Source organism: Penicillium atrosanguineum, assembly GCF_028827265.1.
Source record: "Penicillium atrosanguineum strain IBT 20685 chromosome Unknown utg000007l_segment0_segment0, whole genome shotgun sequence".
NCBI lineage: Eukaryota > Fungi > Ascomycota > Eurotiomycetes > Eurotiales > Aspergillaceae > Penicillium > Penicillium atrosanguineum.
The window spans coordinates 1,217,764-1,234,859 of NW_026623139.1; the positions used below are offsets into that span (position 1 = coordinate 1,217,764).

A 17,096-nucleotide genomic window follows, 5' to 3' on the forward strand; every position below is an offset into this window, starting at 1 on the left:
ATGCTACATGAGGCGCTCAATCAATGCGCCACCCAAGGCAATCCGAATAACCAGAGAAGGTCTATATACAACACAAATTCCCCAATCATGAACGTGGCATGTGAAAGGAAGGAGAAATGGAAAGAAAATGGACCTATGCAGAATGACCGGGGGGCCATTTAGCATGTGTCACCAAGAACATCAGGGACGTGCCGGGGATTTGGCGATTGCGTCAAGGTGGCCCCGAGAAAATGGACGCTAAAGAAAACATTTGCGAATTAAAATGTGAAAGGAGGAAGCGCAAGGGCATAAGAATGGGAGCGGGGAGAAGACAACTGTGCAAAGCAACACGTCTCTTAGCACCATGTGAAAACGGGATTTTTGCTCTTGACGGCCTCAAGGCGCTCCACGATCACTTTACGCTGGTTGCCTTCCATTCCCTCGGCGACGGCATATCCGAGATCGCCTTCCAGGTCATCACTGCCAAAAGTATTGACATGAGGCACGCGGAATGATAGAGAGCCACCGTGTTTGCGCTGTTTATTGGGTCGGTCGGGAAGCGAAGGCCACCCGTCGAGAGACCTCGCATATGCGCCGTCGTTGGTCTGTCGAGAGAAGTCGGCCTCGTTGAAGGTGGCGGGACTGCCGAATGAGTCAGTGGCTTTGTGGTTGTCATCGTTGGCACGGACCCGGGAGAGCTCGAACCGGTTCGGATTGGGTAGGTCGGAGCCTAGTCCCAAAAGATCGTGCTCAAGCTCGGGTATTTGCTGGGATGAATTGGCTGCGCCAATATCCATCTCTTCTTCATCCGGATCGTACTCTGCGGTCTGACGTCTTTGCATATCCGAGGTTGGCGCTTGCATAGGAATGGCCACGGGTACATCCACCAAGTCATCCCAGACGCAGACTCGAGTTCTTCGAGTCAACTCAAGTGGGCCATGATCAGGCTGTTTCAAGGTCTCGACCACGTTCCAGGCCTGACCCTTCATGACAGCGATTTGCCGGGCGAACATGCTTTCCTTGAAGTCAGCATCCTGGGAAAACACCTGTCGCAAAGCCATTTGTGTGCCAGTCCACCACGCAGTTGATGTAAGCAATGGTAGGAAGTGATCGCGAGTTTTTTGCGAAAAAGGCTGTCCGATCAAGGAAACTGGCAGGAAAAGCCATCCGAAGGGAAGCTTCGCCACTAGGAATTGATTAGTACTGGATGATTAAGGCATCGTGCGGGGGAAACGTACTGCGTCTGGATGCTTCCATGGCCATGACAGACTGTTGTCAATAGCACCGAGTTGAATCGAAGCTTGCTGCTGTGATGATGCTAAGGGTGTACCCGTTCGACTCACGGCCTGCATCGGATCATGTCGTCTATAAGGGTGAGGGCTGCGGGTGCCGTTCGAGTTCACAGAGACCGGTCGGTTGGGAGGGAGAAGCTCGTCATCGTCGTGCTTGGGTGCGGTCTGCGTGGGTTGCGGGGGGATCCGCCACAATGGACACTTGCTCAGTACCCCAGTCAATCTTGACCATCCAATTATCCAAGCCTCTATCTGTGTTGCGCATGATATAGTCCAGAATCACGAGCTTTTCCAACTCTTCGCGGAAAGACTGCATGAGGTTTTCGGTCCAGTTGAAACGACGCTCGCGGCTCTCGTCGCGCGGGTTCGGTGAAGGCATGTAGCCGTTGGCATTGTCGTCTTCGTCGTCAGATTCCACACCCGATGGACGACAGGTCTCGTTCCACGGGCGCTTCTTGCGCTTCGGGGCATCCTCAGCACGGAAGCCGGTATTGGTCTGATCTGGCCAAGGATGCTCGCGGAGGAAAATATTAGCATCCTTGTATCCTTTGAGGAAGACCTGGAAGCTGCCAGCCTTTGGAGGCAGTGTCTTCTTCCCCTTCCATGCCTTACGCCGATCCCAGAAATCGTAGAAAAATGACTTTGAGGAAAGGTAACAGATGTCGGTATAGGGGACCATGTTGGTGCGCAGGCGGGCATCGAGGACGTATGCGGCGGCTTCGGAGACGTAGGAGAGGTTAGGAATGAGACAGGCCCGTCCAAAGAAGCAGGGGAACAAGTTCCGGTGAATCCACTTGGTCCATTTAGGATTGCGAGAGGCGTAAGGTTCTTCGTCTTTGGGTTTGAAGACACCTACGACCTTGCCTTCAGGATTGCGAGCAAAGTAACTACCCGAGCTTCCCTGCGCAATCATACGAGGATGCACATCTAACTCAATTGCGAGACGAACACTTTCAATGATCTCCTCGTACTCGGCTCGTGCTCTCCGTTGTTGACCCTCGAATTCTTCGGACTCTAGTTCTTCTGTAGTGACGGGTCGAACACCTGGAGGGGCTTGGAAGACTGAGTGGTAGATCTCCAGCTTCTCTTCCTCGTAGGTCTTGCCCTTGACTCGGTTGATCTTAAACTTGTTTGCAATCTCTTCCGCCCAGCGCTCGAAGCGCGCATTGATTGCCTTGATGTCGACACCGGAGTTTCGACGCCCTCGGCGTTGGAATCCACTGTGTCTGCGTCGATGGCCCGGGGGCGTGGCGAGACCGGACGCCTGCATCTGGGCTCGAGAGGAAATAGGGGCATAACGGGGGGCCGAGGTCGAGACAGTTGAGGAGGCAGCGCCGAGGTCGTCATCTTCGGAGTCGTCGTGGAGGTAACCACGCTCCTCCTCCTCCTGGGCGAGACGGGCGTATCCTGACGTGGCAGGGCGAGTTTTTGGCATGATGAAGGAGGGGTCTAATGAAGGGCTGAACGAAATGACAAAGGTCTGCAAAAGAAACGAAGGACACGAAGAGACGTTCAATCCATGACAAGATTAGGGTGGTTGAAAGCAGGCGCCAGGGCAAAATAACTGCACCCGTCACCGATGATTATTATGGATCCGTACGAGGCAGGGGGGCGCTCGGGTCGAGGTGACCCGTTATTTACCGTGGCGGTGGGCCGATGCACGGCAGAATCGCCAATTGCAGCGGGGTTTCATCGTGTTTCACCGGGCTCTGAAGGGTGCCGTTCGATACAGGGTCGTAATACCAGTACGCACCGCCAACAAGCGGGTCTCCACCACATAAAAGGGGCTGCGCTTGTCTGAACAACTTCACATTGGAGGACAGAAGCTGGGGCCTGGCCGACCCACTTGCTTACCTGGCCAGAAGTTCCCAATGCTGGAGAAAAGGTACATTTCTACGGAGTATAGACCATGTGCAGAGCTATAAAAGCTGGGTACCTGGGTACGTGCACATCCCTGGATACATACAGATCCAGCTCTAGAGCCTCGAGGAGTGATCTCACGGGCCATAGCTCCATAGTATTTGAAAACATGGATCCCTAGACCCGAGATATGAGACCCGGGCTATCAAAGGAAGAAATATTGCATAGACCGGGGAGGCAGGTAGAACATTCCGGCATAAAATACGGTTCCCAGCATGCGCGCGATAAGTGATAAATTTCGATACGCGCGATAATAACAATCGGCAAGGATAAGACTTCTTTCTCCATCTTCACGATCTTCACCACCAGGGCTATTTCTTCTCTGGGATCCATTGATCTCTTTCTTTCATTTCATTTCGATCCGTTTCATCGAATGCGATTTGCCAACTCGCCAGTTCGCCCTTGATATCTGAAAGCATCGGTCCTTTATCACCGTGCTGTGAAACGGATCGAGTCCTGCCTTCTCAACTTCGACTTGCTCTTTCTACGTCCGAATCTGCCCTACATTGTGTTCAATTGCTTTTCGACAGCATCGCGCGATTCGCCGACACTTCGTGCTGATTTCCCCTTTGTCCCCCCGTTCGGTCTCACGCGGCCAGATTTGAATCGAATCGCTCTCGCCCTCCATTGTGGCTTCCATCCTCTATCGGGCGTCGCCCATCGACCCGGCTCTTAAACCTGCCTCGTCTGCGCAGACTCCAGATCTCGCCCGCTTCGACTCTCCATCCGACGTCTCTGCTACCAGCCCCCCAACGGGCACCAATATCCCGAAGGCATTCGCCCCAGCGCTGCCGGATCTGAACAGCATTGGAAAGTTCGACTTTCGTGATAACTTCCCCGACTCTGTCTCTGTGAGCACTTCGCTCCCAGGATTGGCCGCGCTTGCCTCAGTTGCGTCCGCGCCCACCTCGAATCTACGGTACGTTCTCAAATGAGAAGAGGCATCGGGGCCCGGCGGCTTTGAATCTATCTTGGTTATCGAGAGGATAAGCACCGGTCTTTCCCCCTCTTCTATTCTCAGCCGAAAGGCCCCTCTTTTCATCTGCAGGAAGGGGGGCCCAATGAGCGCCTAGAATGGACTGGCTGACCGGCTTTCTATTCTTACAATCTACAGGGAATCCAGTGTGAATGGGCATATGGTGAATATGAGCTACGCGACATCATCACCAGCGGCTACTACGGCCGGACAGGGTAATGGCCCAGTAAGTACTCCGAAATGTGGTTTCATGAATTTGCACCTTATCGCGTTATCTTCCCAGTCGGGACGTTTATCAGCGACTGACTGGGGTCTTGGCACCACCCGATCCGTGCGCTCCTATCCTTATCGAACCCGTCAAATCTCTCCCAATCTTATCATCGCACACCCTCCTCTTCTTCCCTCTTTCTCTACCTGACACTATGGCGACTACATTGACTGACGACAAGCGTCCCCAATTACAGCCCGTTTGCCAGAACTGCGGCACCTCGACCACCCCCCTATGGCGTAGGGACGAACTCGGCTCTGTCCTGTGCAATGCCTGCGGTTTGTTCCTCAAGCTGCACGGGCGGGCTCGTCCGATAAGCCTGAAGACCGATGTGATTAAGAGTCGCAACCGCGTGAAGACCGGGCAGGGCCCAAAGCGCAAGGTGAGTTCGCGATCTGAAAATTTCTGCTGCCCCCTTCGCGTTCTCATCTTTAGATAAGAAATTTACCCGATGCTGACCACCGCGATCTCTCATAGTCTGGCGGCCCCGTCGACGCCAACGGTCTCACAGGACAATCCGATGCGGTTACACCCCCTCTTGGCTCTCATGGCTACCGTCGCGCGTCGCGCAAGATGTCCTCGGGCCACTCGGATCGCTCGAATTCCCCCTTGTCGCGAACGGAGACGCCTGGCTTTGCCGCCATGCATGGCCACAACTCCAACATCGCGCCGCAGCACATGTTCGACAGTGTCACTCGAGGGGACGGTACCTTGAGTTCGTCCGGTGGTCTTCCTTCCCTCCCACTTCGGCAACCTTCTCCATCAGCTGTTGATCGTCAGCTTGGGGAATCACCCCAGACATACGAGAGCCTCTTGGCCCTCAATACCTCCCTCAAGACACGTGTGAGCGAACTCGACTTGATCAATGAGCTGTTCCGCGGTCGCGTTGCGGAGCTTGAACAGAGCGACGCTAGTGCGCGCCGATCTGAGATGATCGCCCGTGACTCAGAAGCTCGCCTACGCCGATCCCTCGATGAGTCCCAGCGTCGCGAAGAAAACCTCAAGCGACGCGTCGAAGAACTCGAGCACCAGATCACTACCGTCAGTTCCGGTGACGGTGACAGCTCAGAGCCCCATGCCAAGCGCATTCGACTGGCGGATATGGTGGAACAGTCTCCCGAGCATTCGCCGTAGCAAGCCAAACCAGAGTAACCAGTTTCCGTGTCCAGCTTCACGGTAGCTCCCTGTTGTTTAACTGCTGTTTCGGTCCCATCCATCCACCGTGTGGTTGCTGTTGCTGGCTTGTCCGATCTCTCCTGGTCTTTTTGATACCCTTCCGACTTTCGTCCTTGGTGGCTGGAACTTCAACAAAAAAGCTCGATACTTGTCTAATTTCCTTTCTTTTATTCTTGCCGGATGTGTCGCAACGGGTCTCCTTTTCTTTTAATTTGCTTCTCGCCGCGGGTTTGTGTACGAAATCTCCCAGTATGCTTCTAATAGTACCTCTTCTTCTTCACCCCTTTTCTTTGATCTGCTTGCGAACACAAGTGGGAGGTCGGACAGCTTAGCGTGGCAATACACTGAATATCAAACGAATCTCATGTTCTGCTTGTTTGATTGCTAAAAGCCTCGGAGCTAGGTTGCGATGCTGGGGAAGCTCTCGGTGGCCCTGTTAGAATATCAGTATGGGTGCTTGGCTCTTAGCCAGTATGACAGGTCAGCAAGCTAAGCTGTTTCAAATCCAGTCTAAAAGGAAACCCAATCTATGACATTGGCATTCGATCACCGGAAGTGGCAAACAAGGCCGAAAGGCACGTGCCACCTGTCCCGTAATACGAAGTATGCTCGTATCCAGGATGAAGTCCCCGTGTAGTTAGTAAATATTCAATTTTTGTGACTTATACAATAGTAGCACAATTTTAAGGACGTCTTAGTGCAAAACGAATGAGAAAAGAAGTGAAACCCCGTATCTAGAGAAGACTTCTCTCTCCCCGGGGAAAGGGTACTTCGAGGCTCCATAGCTTCTTCCCCAGACACTACATGTCAACAATGATGCACATTTTCTGCATTAAACCTTAAAAGGTCAAATAGAGATAGAATGATCACCGACTGCACAGACGCACCGCCTTTAGGAAAGCAATCACGCGTGACAAGCACCGGCAGAAATGCTTGGCGCCCTGACGTTGCTCGGCAGAGGTGGAGCGCCGCTCTTGTCTCCGTTATCGCGCGTAGGCGATTACGACGCTCCTGAAACTCACTCATTCTCTTTCTCTCGCTTTCTCGCTCTCTCTCTCTCTCTCTCTCTCTCTCTCTCTCTCTTCGCTTCCGCAGATCTGTCGATTTCTGCCGACACCTGTCCCTCCTTTCTTTGGGCTCCGATGTCCTTCTAACATAATCAACGACCGATATCCTTCGCAACGCTCTCCGATACGCGTGATCGCACCCTCGTTACAGTATACCATTGAGGGATATAGGAGGGAAGCACTCCGATCATAAAGATGACCGGTGCCCTCCATTCGACTGCCCGGATTGTCTCCGTGGTCGCGGGTACGCTGGTGGCTCTGTCCTGCGGAACAAATGTTGGTGATCTGGAGTTCCTGGCATCTTCGGACGTGGCAGTTGACACTTTTCCAGTATGCATATTCCGCGTGGGCTCCGCAATTTGCCCATCAGATGAAGCTCTCGTCGACCGAGAGCAACTTGATCGTAAGTCGCAGGTGATGTGGTGGTGGACCGATGTTGACAGCTTGGCAGGGCGTGGCGGGAAATCTGGGCATGTACGCCATGGGTATCCCCATGGGTCTATTGACTGATGCCCGTGGTCCACGACTTGTCACTCTGATCGGTTCAGTTCTTCTGGCTTTAGGATACTATCCCATCTACCTGGGTAAGATGGCCTTCCCCGCATCGTTTCGGCGATAAGGCGTTCTGACCGTCAACAGCCTATCAGAGTGGACCCGGATCGGTCCCCATTATCTTTGTATGCTTCTTCGCCTTCTTGACAGGTACCGGTGGATGTTCAGCCTTTGGAGCTGCCATCAAGACGGGTAGGTTGAATCGCCAATTCATACTTGCGGCGGCGAAACTAATCCATTGACTCTTAGCGGCTTCCAACTTCCCTGATCACCGCGGCACCGCGACGGCCTTCCCACTGGCTGCTTTTGGATTGAGCGCCCTTTTCTGGTCCAACATTTCCACTCTCATTTTCAAGGACGATACCGGTCGATTTCTCCTTCTCCTAGCCATCGGCACATCCGTTCTTTCCTTCTGCTCGATTCCATTCCTTCGAATCTTCGCCCACGAGCCTTACGCGTCCGTACCACACGCTGGCGCCGGAGATCTTTCCGATTCCCAACTTCTCCGCCGACAATCTGTCCCAGATGCTTCCGATTCCAACAACCACAACTCAACTGGGTTCGAGAATGAGCAATCGGCCCACGCACGCACGCAATCAGTGGTATCCAACCACCGACAGGGAGGGCACCCTCATGAATCTGACGAGACCTCGTCATTAGTGTCCAAATCCGACATGAGGCGGTCCTTTGACACTCTAGATGATGATTTCCTTGATGACGTTGCTGTTGAGGCCCACCATCCAGATATCAGAGGCCTAGCCATGATCAAGCATGTCGAGTTCTGGCAGCTTTTCCTGACGATGGCGCTTCTCTCTGGCATTGGCTTGATGACCATCAAGTAAGTTTAGAGGCCCCAAGCAATCAGAGTATAATGCTAACAAAATTTGTAGCAACATCGGCAACAGCGTAAGATCTCTGTCCCCATAATATCGTCTCTTTTTTAACCCCATTCCAGACCAAAGCTCTATGGATGTACTACGACGACAGCGCTTCTTCCAAATTCATTCAGCAGCGCCAGGTCATGCAAGTCTCCATCCTGTCATTTGGCAACTTCCTGGGTCGTCTTTCTAGCGGTAAGAAATACATCGATTTCCAATTCTCACCAACCCGGCCCACTGACGGTATGATCCACATTAGGCATTGGTTCCGATATCCTGGTTAAGAAGCTTGGAATGTCCCGTACCTGGTGTCTCCTCATCTCGTCCGTAGTCTTCACCCTGACTCAAGTGTGTGGATCCTCCATCTCCAACCCCAATACGTTGGTCGTCGTCTCCGGCTTGACAGGCGTCGCGTACGGCTTCCTGTTTGGCGTCTTCCCTTCTTTGACCGCGCAGACTTTCGGCATTGGCGGTCTCTCCCAGAACTGGGGTGTGATGACCCTCGCTCCGGTTTTCAGTGGAAATATCTTCAACCTGATCTACGGCACCGTCTACGACCGTCACTCCGTGATCGGCGAAGATGGCGACCGTCAGTGTCCCGATGGGCTAGTCTGCTACCGCTCCGCCTATTATCTGACCTTCTTCTCCGGTCTCGCCGGTATCTGTGTCTGCTTGTGGAGTATCTTCTGTGAGAGGCGGATCAGTTTGATGCACAGGAAGAGCGGCCACCGCTTGGCATAGATGAGCTGTTTCATCGTGATATTACATATTGGCAGGTTGTTCATGAACTGGCCTGAATCAATTTTGTCTCATTATCCCTTTTGCGGGTAATTTTTTTGGTTGGTCGTTTGCACATCTTATGAGATCGTCCTTTGCTGCTCAAGTATATCCCTAGTCTGAAGCCCAGACTGGTCTGGTACACTATCGGATTTGCCTGCATTTGTGCTTTGCCCCCCCTCCTTTTCTCGACATAGACTTTGATACTCCATGCATGGGTGATTTTCTTTCTTACTTGTGGGCAATTGAGTCTGTGGGATTTTGTCAAACTCAGATTGCACATAGACTTATTCTGAGACGAATAGATTTTCGATGGATCTTTAAAGCTGAACAAAGGAGCAATTGTAGAGCTTCAGACACTTGATTCTCTTACAGACGCGCTCGAAATCACTTTCACCTCTTTACTCTCTTCAATTGTTTGTCAAACTCCATTTTGCATTAGGCTATACCTATTGCAGTTACTCTACCCCTAGCCGTACTTTTGGCGATATCCTGAGACGGTAATACATAATAGCATGAAATAGCTATTGTATCATTGTTGTATGGCAATGCCCTGTCTAGAACCACTCACTTGCAAACAAGCCAAACAGACTAGTTCGGAGGAGATTCGGTCGGCTTTCTGACCACGAACCTTTCATATCCCCTTTCTTGGACTACATTTACTTCAATGATAGAGGAGCGAAGAGTTACGTAGATACAATACTGTTGGGACGAAAGAATTTTTACAACCAACTTATCCGCCGTAAAGATTGCTAGATTCCTCCTTGGGTCCAACCATGTGTTGCACCCTCGATGACCACAATGTGCTGAACTTTTTAACTAGGAAATTAAGGGCAATGATTAACCGCTTTTACCCCATCAGTGATATATTTCAAGCTCAAGACCCCGATCGATCGGACCAGGATTCGCAACACGCCCCCGCCCTAGGATATTACGAACACGCGCCACCGTCAGAGTATTGATTCAGTCCTTCACCGGACCGTTGCCCCCCGGACGGCCCCGTTTGGGATTCTACAGTCTCACGACTTCTTTCTATTAAAGGTGATGCTGGGCATAGGTGCCTAGGCTATTTAAGATCAGACATGTTTAGGAAAGTCACAGGGATCTGAAGTAATATTAAAATCAAAGACCAGGGATGGGACTCTGTTCTGTGACCGCGTAAAATTTGACAAGACCCGACGAACAAGCGATCGCCAAATTTGTTGTAGACATAGCAAAAAGAGAGGATCCAGATGGTCGGTACTCGTCAGGCAACCAAAGGAGGTTGACGCCATTATAGGTTATCCAGGAATGGTCATCATTCAAACCATACCCGTGTTGTTCTGGCAAGGTCGAACAGTGAGGAATGGACGTGACGGGACCAGTGAATCCTATATCAAATGTGCCATATGACGTGTGTAGATGGTTGAAATTGACTTCATCAAATTGAAGGAAGTAGGGAGAGCTGATATGTAGTGTCGATTCGCAATGGCCGGTGTCCGGATCCCAGATCCTGATAGTGCCATCCTCAGACGCTGATGCGAGTCGGCTTCCATCTTGCGACCAGGCAATCAAGTTAATCCAGCCGCTTTGCCCCTCGAGGGTTAACGCGCACTGGCCAGTGGCCGGATCCCAGATCCTAACGGTCGTATCCTCGGACGCTGATGCGAGTCGGCTTCCATCTTGCGACCAGGCAATCGAGGAGACCCAGCCGCTATGTCCCTTAAGGGTTAAAGCGCATTGGCCAGTGGCTATATCCCAGATCCTGATAATGCTATCCTCAGGCGCTGATGCGAGTCGGCTTCCATCTTGCGACCAGGCAATCGAGGTGACCCAGCCATTATGCCCCCCGAGGGTTAACGCGCACTGGCTAGTAGCCGGATCCCAGATCCTGACGGTGCTATCATGTCCCGCTGATGCGAGACGGTTTCCATCTTGCGACCAAGTAATCGAGGTAACTGAATTAGTATGCCCCCTAAGGGGTAACCCGCACTGGCCAGTGGCTGGATCCCAGATCCTAACGGTGCAATCCTCAGACGCTGATGCGAGTCGGCTTCCATCTTGCGACCAGGCAATCGAGGTGACTAATTCGCTATGCCCCTCGAGGGTTGACGCGCACTGGCCGGTGGCCGGATCCCAGATCCTGACGTTACTATCACTAGACGCTGATGCGAGTCGGCTTCCATCTTGCGACCAGGCAATCGAGTTGACTGAATCACTATGCCCCTCGAGGGTTGAAACACACTGACCAGTGGCCGGATCCCAGATCCTGACGGTCTTATCTTTTGACGCTGATGCGAGCCGGCTTCCATCTTGCGACCAAGCAATCGAGAAGACTGAAGTACTATGCCCCTCGAGGGCTAAAGCGCACTGGCCGGTGGCCGAATCCCAGATCTTAATGATATGATACGACGCTGATGCGAGTCGGCTTCCATCTTGCGACCAGGAAATCGAGTGAATCCAGCCGATGTGCCCCTCAAGGGTTAATCCGCACTGGCCAGTGGCTGGATCCCAGATCCTGACGGTGCTATCCTCAGACGCTGATGCGAGTCGGCTTCCATCTTGCGACCAAGCAATCAAGGTAACTGAATCACGATGCCCCTCGAGGGTTGATACACACTGGCCGGTGGCCGGATCCCAGATCCTGACGGTCTTATCTTGTGACGCTGATGCGAGTCGGCTTCCATCTTGCGACCAGGCAATCGAGGTGACCCAGCCGCTATGCCCTTCGAGGGTTAAAGCGCACTGGCTAGTGGCCGGATCCCAGATCCTAACGGTCTTATCTTTTGACGCTGATGCGAGCCGGCTTCCATCTTGCGACCAGGCAATCAAGGTGACTGAATCACTATGCCCCTCGAAGGTTAACGCGCATTGGCCAGTGGCTAGATCCCAGATCTTAACGATCGTATCCTCGGACGCTGATGCGAGTCGGCTTCCATCTTGCGACCAGGCAATCGAGGTGACCCAGCCGCTATGCCCCTCGAGAGCTAAAGCGCACTGGCCAGTGGCCGGATCCCAGATCCTAACGGTCTCATCCTTGGACGCTGATGCCAGTCGGCTTCCATCTTGCGACCAGGCAGTCGAGGTGACTGAATCACTATGCCCCTCGAGGGTTTGAAGACATGAACTCCAATCTTGGTCCACCACCGGCTCCTTCAAAAGCCAATCCGGTTTCTCCCTCTGATAACACATTCTCACGAGGCTTAACATAGGGCTAAATATCAAAGATGAACTATATACTTGGAGGGGGCTACTTTCAATTGCAAGCCTATGGTACCGAATAAACCGGGATGCGTCTTGAACTAGATGTAAAATGTCTGCTGGTTGCCCTTTCTCCTATTGCAGTAGTTATTATCTTAGGGGTGAAGAAGTCTTTAGTATCTAGATAACCACTCACCTGAAGTAAGGCATCAAGCTTTAGCATAGCTACTATGCCTTGTGATAGACCTCCTAGAATACTCAGAGCTTCAAGCCAGTGAAGGTATTTCTTTTGCAAAAATTCACCTATACACCCACTCTCATCAACGTTGAGTTCTTTTCTTTCATGGCATCCGCTAAAAAGAAGATGGTCAACCCAATAGACACACGCATATTTCGCGGTTGCTAACGGATTTGGACTGGGTGGTATGACTTTCTCAATCGGGAATCCAGGAAACTTAAGGTGAAAGATATCGCGTCGAAGTGTCTTAAACATGGCTTGCAAAGAACGAGAAAAGATTCCACGGTGTTCAGCTTCTATACCTCTAGGAAAGACCCCGTTTTGCGTCTCTCTGAGTAAAAATTCCTTTGCAGACTGATGGACGAAAATGATAGTATCATCACGCACAGTCAAAAATGAGCCACAGATTGCAATAATCTCCGATAGGCCTTCAGAGTCGTTAGAGAGACCATCAGGCAGTTCAACAAGAGAGGCCAGTTCGTCAAACGAGATCGGCCGATACACTGTAGACATGACAGCCAGTATACGCTTGCAGAGCTCAACATCTTCTGACTTGCTAATCTGATCGATCATCCGAGCGTACAGAGCATTCAGTCCAGGAGGAAATACCTCCAGCTTCTTAAGAGCGAGCCTCCGCGATGTTCTGTCTAGATCCTGGCAGACCAAGGCTACCCACAGAAAAGTGCCTTGCGAATTCGATGATAAGTAACGGCAGATCATATCACGGGTTTCATCGCTGTATTTTTTGACTTTGGCCAGATATTGAACCTTGTGTTGAATGAATTTGCTCACAGCTTCGGATACAGACGCCTCATTTAGCTCTAATGAAATCGGAGCGGTCTGGGTAGTGCCAAGACGCTCCTCGATATCAAGCCAGTTACGGCTCGAGACAATCCACTTTATCTGTGGGTAAGTAGATGATATCTGAGTAATCAAGTCGAGAAGGGAAGGTAGGCCTATTGTGCATTCGTCCAAGGCGTCGATAATTAAATAGGTGCTCCGTAGGGTCGGGTCCTTTATAATATCCGTGAAGATCCCTAAGAGGGCATTCCATGCGTTTATATCCTCAAACAATGACTTTCCCGCTTTATCATACTGTCTCTGTACATGGGAGAGAAGAGATAGCTGCTTCTCGACAAGCGAAAATATCAAGCCACGGAGAACAGCCGTGGCATTATTGATTCGCACATCCGTAGCTTGGCAAAAAAAGAACAAGATATTCGCAGTGTCCCCAGACAATCGTGTTAATTCATCGATGATACCGCATAGCAGCATTGTCTTGCCTTTGCCAGGATCACCTCTGATCCAGAGGACAGAGTTGTTCTGGTTGTCTCGCCATCGTTGAAACTCCTCGTTGTCGAGGACCCAGCAGTATGAATCTTTGAGCAGCCCTCCGTTGGTGTTCTGAATACGGTCTTTGTCATGGTGAGGATCAGTCGTCCGCAGATCCCGCAGACACACTTGATTCAATGTTTCCGGTTGTACTTGAGCAGCCACACCGGTTAGGTACGCTCTTTTAGACTCATGCGCCCCCACTCACAGAACTGATTAGTGATATGACCAAGGTTCTGTCCAACTTGAAACCCATAGTTTGAACCGTCATATGATGTCGTGTATGCCATTATTGCAGCCAGGTGATTCTTAGAAAGGTTAGTCGCGAGCATATGGCCAAGTCGTCGAAGTACCCCACTATCAGGTGATCTATCAAGCGAGGCTAGGAAGCAAAGACTGGTCGTTTTGGTTCGGGCTCCTCAATCCGTCGAAAACGCAGTAGGTATAATCTTCTCCGTTGAGGAATTTTAGTTACGTCGGCTAATATTTACATATTCATCTGCCTCACACAAGAATGAATGCTGTCAATATTGAAGTCGTGACTCGTGAGGGGTATCGAGGTAGAGGTATCAACCGTATTGTTATTTCCAATATATTATACATTACCATATCATGTGACTTTGAGTTACAATACGTTTCGGTCCTCTGAAATGGCCTAACCCGAATACAGACTAGCGTCTTCCAGGATAAAGTTTGAGAAAGAAACGAAGAGAATAAAGTGGTGAAACTGATTTCGAGTGCGTCTGTACTCCTTCTCAACCTCTTTGTAGAAGTCTTCTTAGACGTCAGTTTTCGATCTTTTGGCTGTATTTATTGGTAACTTGATACGCTTCAATCAGATGCCACTTCGATGCAAATTGAAAATCAGTCAAAATCGCAAGTCCCATCCAATCTGGGGCCCAAGATTGGGCAGTTCATCGGCCACAGTTTGCACATCTTTATCTCCACGGCCACTCAAGCACAAGACGATTTCTTTGTTAGGACCCAGCTTTTTGGCTGTCTCGACAGCGCCCCATACCGCGTGAGAGGTCTCCAATGCGGGTATAATGCCTTCGAGCTGGCTCAGCAGGCGGAAGCCCTGTAGGGCCTGGGCATCAGTAGCCGAGATAAATGTAGCCCGGTCACTCTCTTTCCAGTTTGCAAGTTCCGGCCCGACTCCCGGGTAATCAAGCCCCGCAGAGACAGAATGGGTGTTGGAGATTTGGCCATGCTGATCCTGCAGGACATATGTCCGAACCCCATGCAGAACTCCCACAGAGCCTCCACTTAGCGTCGCTGAATGCCGAGCCGTATCAAGCCCATCTCCGCTAGCTTCCACACCAACTAGTTGCACAGACGAATCCTTAGAGAATGGATAAAACATGCCCACTGCGTTCGAGCCACCTCCCACGCAAGCAACCACGGCGTCGGGGCTTTTGCCTAGGTCCCGTAGTTGGGCTTTTGTTTCGTCTCCGATCACACTTTGAAAAGTGCGAACCATAGTCGGGAACGGATGTGGTCCGATTGCTGAGCCGATGATATAATGTGTTGTGTCCAGTCGAACAATCCAGGCGCGGAACGCTTCGTTCACTGCATCACGGAGGGTACGCGAGCCTGACTCGACGGGGATGACAGTGGCACCTAGCAAGCGAATCCGGAAGACATTCAATGCCTGGCGACGGACGTCCTCTGCGCCCATGTAAATTGTACATTTCATACCGAATTTCGCGCAGACGGTGGCGGTAGCGACGCCATGCTGGCCTGCTCCCGTTTCGGCGATAATTTCTGTCTTTCCGAGTCGACGAGCAACGAGAATTTGACCCAAGGCATTGTTGATCTTATGAGATCCCGTGTGGTTCAAATCCTCGCGTTTTAGCCAGATGTTGGCTCCGCCCGCGTACTCGGTAAGCCGTTCAGCTAGATGCAGACTAGATGGACGGCCCATATAAGGATAGTAGGATTTGTATTCTTCCCAGAAGGTCGGATCATTCACCGCAGTTTGGAAACCGGCATCCAATTCATCCAGACAAGTGATCAAGGCTTCTGGGGCATATTGACCGCCGAAAGTACCAAACCGGCCGGGGCCATCGGTAGAAATAGCTCCCTCGGAGTCCACGGCCGAGTCAGGCGCACTCATCTCGGGAGCTGAGGGAGCCACAGCGACCGAACCATCTAGAGCGACCTTTCTCTGTGTGATTTGCGAGCAGTAGTCCTCGACAAATTGTGCGGCTTGGCCAGCTGGAGCGTCACCAAGAACCGTAATTACTTGACTGCCGATGACGGCGCCGTCGGCGATAGAGGTCACGCTCAGGAAGTGCTCGCGCGTGCTAATTCCAAACCCAACCGCCACAGGAACGTTGCCCGAAAGCTCCTTGACACGCTTAATGAGAACAGGGAGCTCGGTGTTGAGTGTTCCAGTAGCACCAGTAACGCCCATGCGAGAGACAAGGTAGATGAATGAGTCGGCCATGGTGCAGAGGGTTTTCATTCGCTCCTCGGTTGTGGAAGGTGCGATCAGAGGTATGTAGGATAGACTTTCGTTCCAAAACAATTAGTATTGACCATGAGTTTATTCGAATGCATTCGACGTACCTCGCCTTTGTACAGCCATTACGGAATCGAATTGCTTCCTTCAGAGGCAAATCGACTACGATAAAGCCATTGACGCCTGCCTCTTTGCAATCCGCAAGGAAATTGTCTTCCCCGTACCGCAGGATTGGGTTATAGTAGCCCATAAAGAGCACAGGCGTTCTGAGTCCATTTCGGCGGGCGTCGCGGACCATGTCCAACATCGAGGAGATGGTAACACCATTCTCGAGCGCTTTCAAATTGGATTTTTGAATTGTTGGGCCGTCAGCGATTGGATCGGTGAAAGGCAGACCGAGCTCAATAATATCTGTTGAGTTCCCATTGGGATGAGTTCTCAATTGTGTTGCGAAGAGGATGTAGTAGCTTACCAGCGCCTCCGGCTTGCATGCCCAGCAAAATGTCACGAGTTTCCTCCACGCGGGGAAAGCCTGCTGTCACGTAGGTGACCAGGGCCGGGCGGCCTTCTCCCTGGCATTGGGCAAATGTCTGTCGAAGGTGATCCATGGTGAAGGTTGGGGAGGAAGAAAGGAGAAGAATGCGAGAAAACTAAAATGACTTGAGTAGTTAAGAGTCATCGACATGGAATCCACTTGTAGGCTATCTGTTGACTTGATTGGTGAGTCTAATCGGCCCGCTCCGGCTCCAGATTTCTACGATGATCAAGATAACCGACTTGTACCCTTTTTGATCTATCCTCCCTATTAAAGCATCCCACATATCGCAATCCGAGGTTGTCGTTCCTGGGTTGGCCGTGTGGCTCTTCTTTGACTTAAAGAAATTTTTGACTGAATTGGAGCTGCCAAAGTTCAGATCCCTCTGTCCAATTCCTCAAGGAACAGCTCTGAAGTTGATCTCGAGCAAATCCAAAAATTCACTTATGACACGGCTATCCA

At 51.3% G+C, this 17,096-nt stretch overlaps 5 protein-coding genes across 5 annotated transcripts; 2 read left to right on the forward strand and 3 right to left on the reverse strand.

The window, feature by feature from the left end:
* Nucleotides 1-335: 335 nt before the first annotated feature.
* N7443_008658 (1-phosphatidylinositol 4-kinase LSB6) lies at nt 336-2,706 on the reverse strand (the record flags this gene model as incomplete). Its single annotated transcript, XM_056888714.1, has 4 exons — nt 336-1,165; nt 1,218-1,248; nt 1,323-1,436; nt 1,501-2,706. 4 exons carry the CDS (start codon nt 2,704-2,706, stop codon nt 336-338), a joined length of 2,181 nt encoding a protein of 726 aa, XP_056738016.1.
* Nucleotides 2,707-4,589: 1,883 nt separating this feature from the next.
* N7443_008659 (putative GATA transcription factor (AreB)) lies at nt 4,590-5,569 on the forward strand (the record flags this gene model as incomplete). Its single annotated transcript, XM_056888715.1, has 2 exons — nt 4,590-4,817; nt 4,913-5,569. 2 exons carry the CDS (start codon nt 4,590-4,592, stop codon nt 5,567-5,569), a joined length of 885 nt encoding a protein of 294 aa, XP_056738017.1.
* A 1,304-nt stretch (nt 5,570-6,873) lies between these two features.
* On the forward strand, nt 6,874-8,849 carry N7443_008660 (uncharacterized protein; the record flags this gene model as incomplete). The annotated part of the gene is made up of 7 exons (XM_056888716.1): nt 6,874-7,081; nt 7,122-7,262; nt 7,318-7,422; nt 7,480-8,068; nt 8,121-8,136; nt 8,186-8,303; nt 8,368-8,849. 7 exons carry the CDS (start codon nt 6,874-6,876, stop codon nt 8,847-8,849), a joined length of 1,659 nt encoding a protein of 552 aa, XP_056738018.1.
* Nucleotides 8,850-10,007: 1,158 nt separating this feature from the next.
* Nucleotides 10,008-13,925, reverse strand: N7443_008661 (uncharacterized protein; the record flags this gene model as incomplete). Its single annotated transcript, XM_056888717.1, has 3 exons — nt 10,008-12,200; nt 12,262-13,787; nt 13,844-13,925. 3 exons carry the CDS (start codon nt 13,923-13,925, stop codon nt 10,008-10,010), a joined length of 3,801 nt encoding a protein of 1,266 aa, XP_056738019.1.
* Nucleotides 13,926-14,503: 578 nt separating this feature from the next.
* N7443_008662 (uncharacterized protein) lies at nt 14,504-16,707 on the reverse strand (the record flags this gene model as incomplete). Its single annotated transcript, XM_056888718.1, has 3 exons — nt 14,504-16,148; nt 16,207-16,510; nt 16,572-16,707. 3 exons carry the CDS (start codon nt 16,705-16,707, stop codon nt 14,504-14,506), a joined length of 2,085 nt encoding a protein of 694 aa, XP_056738020.1.
* Between the last annotated feature and the right edge of the window lie 389 nt (nt 16,708-17,096).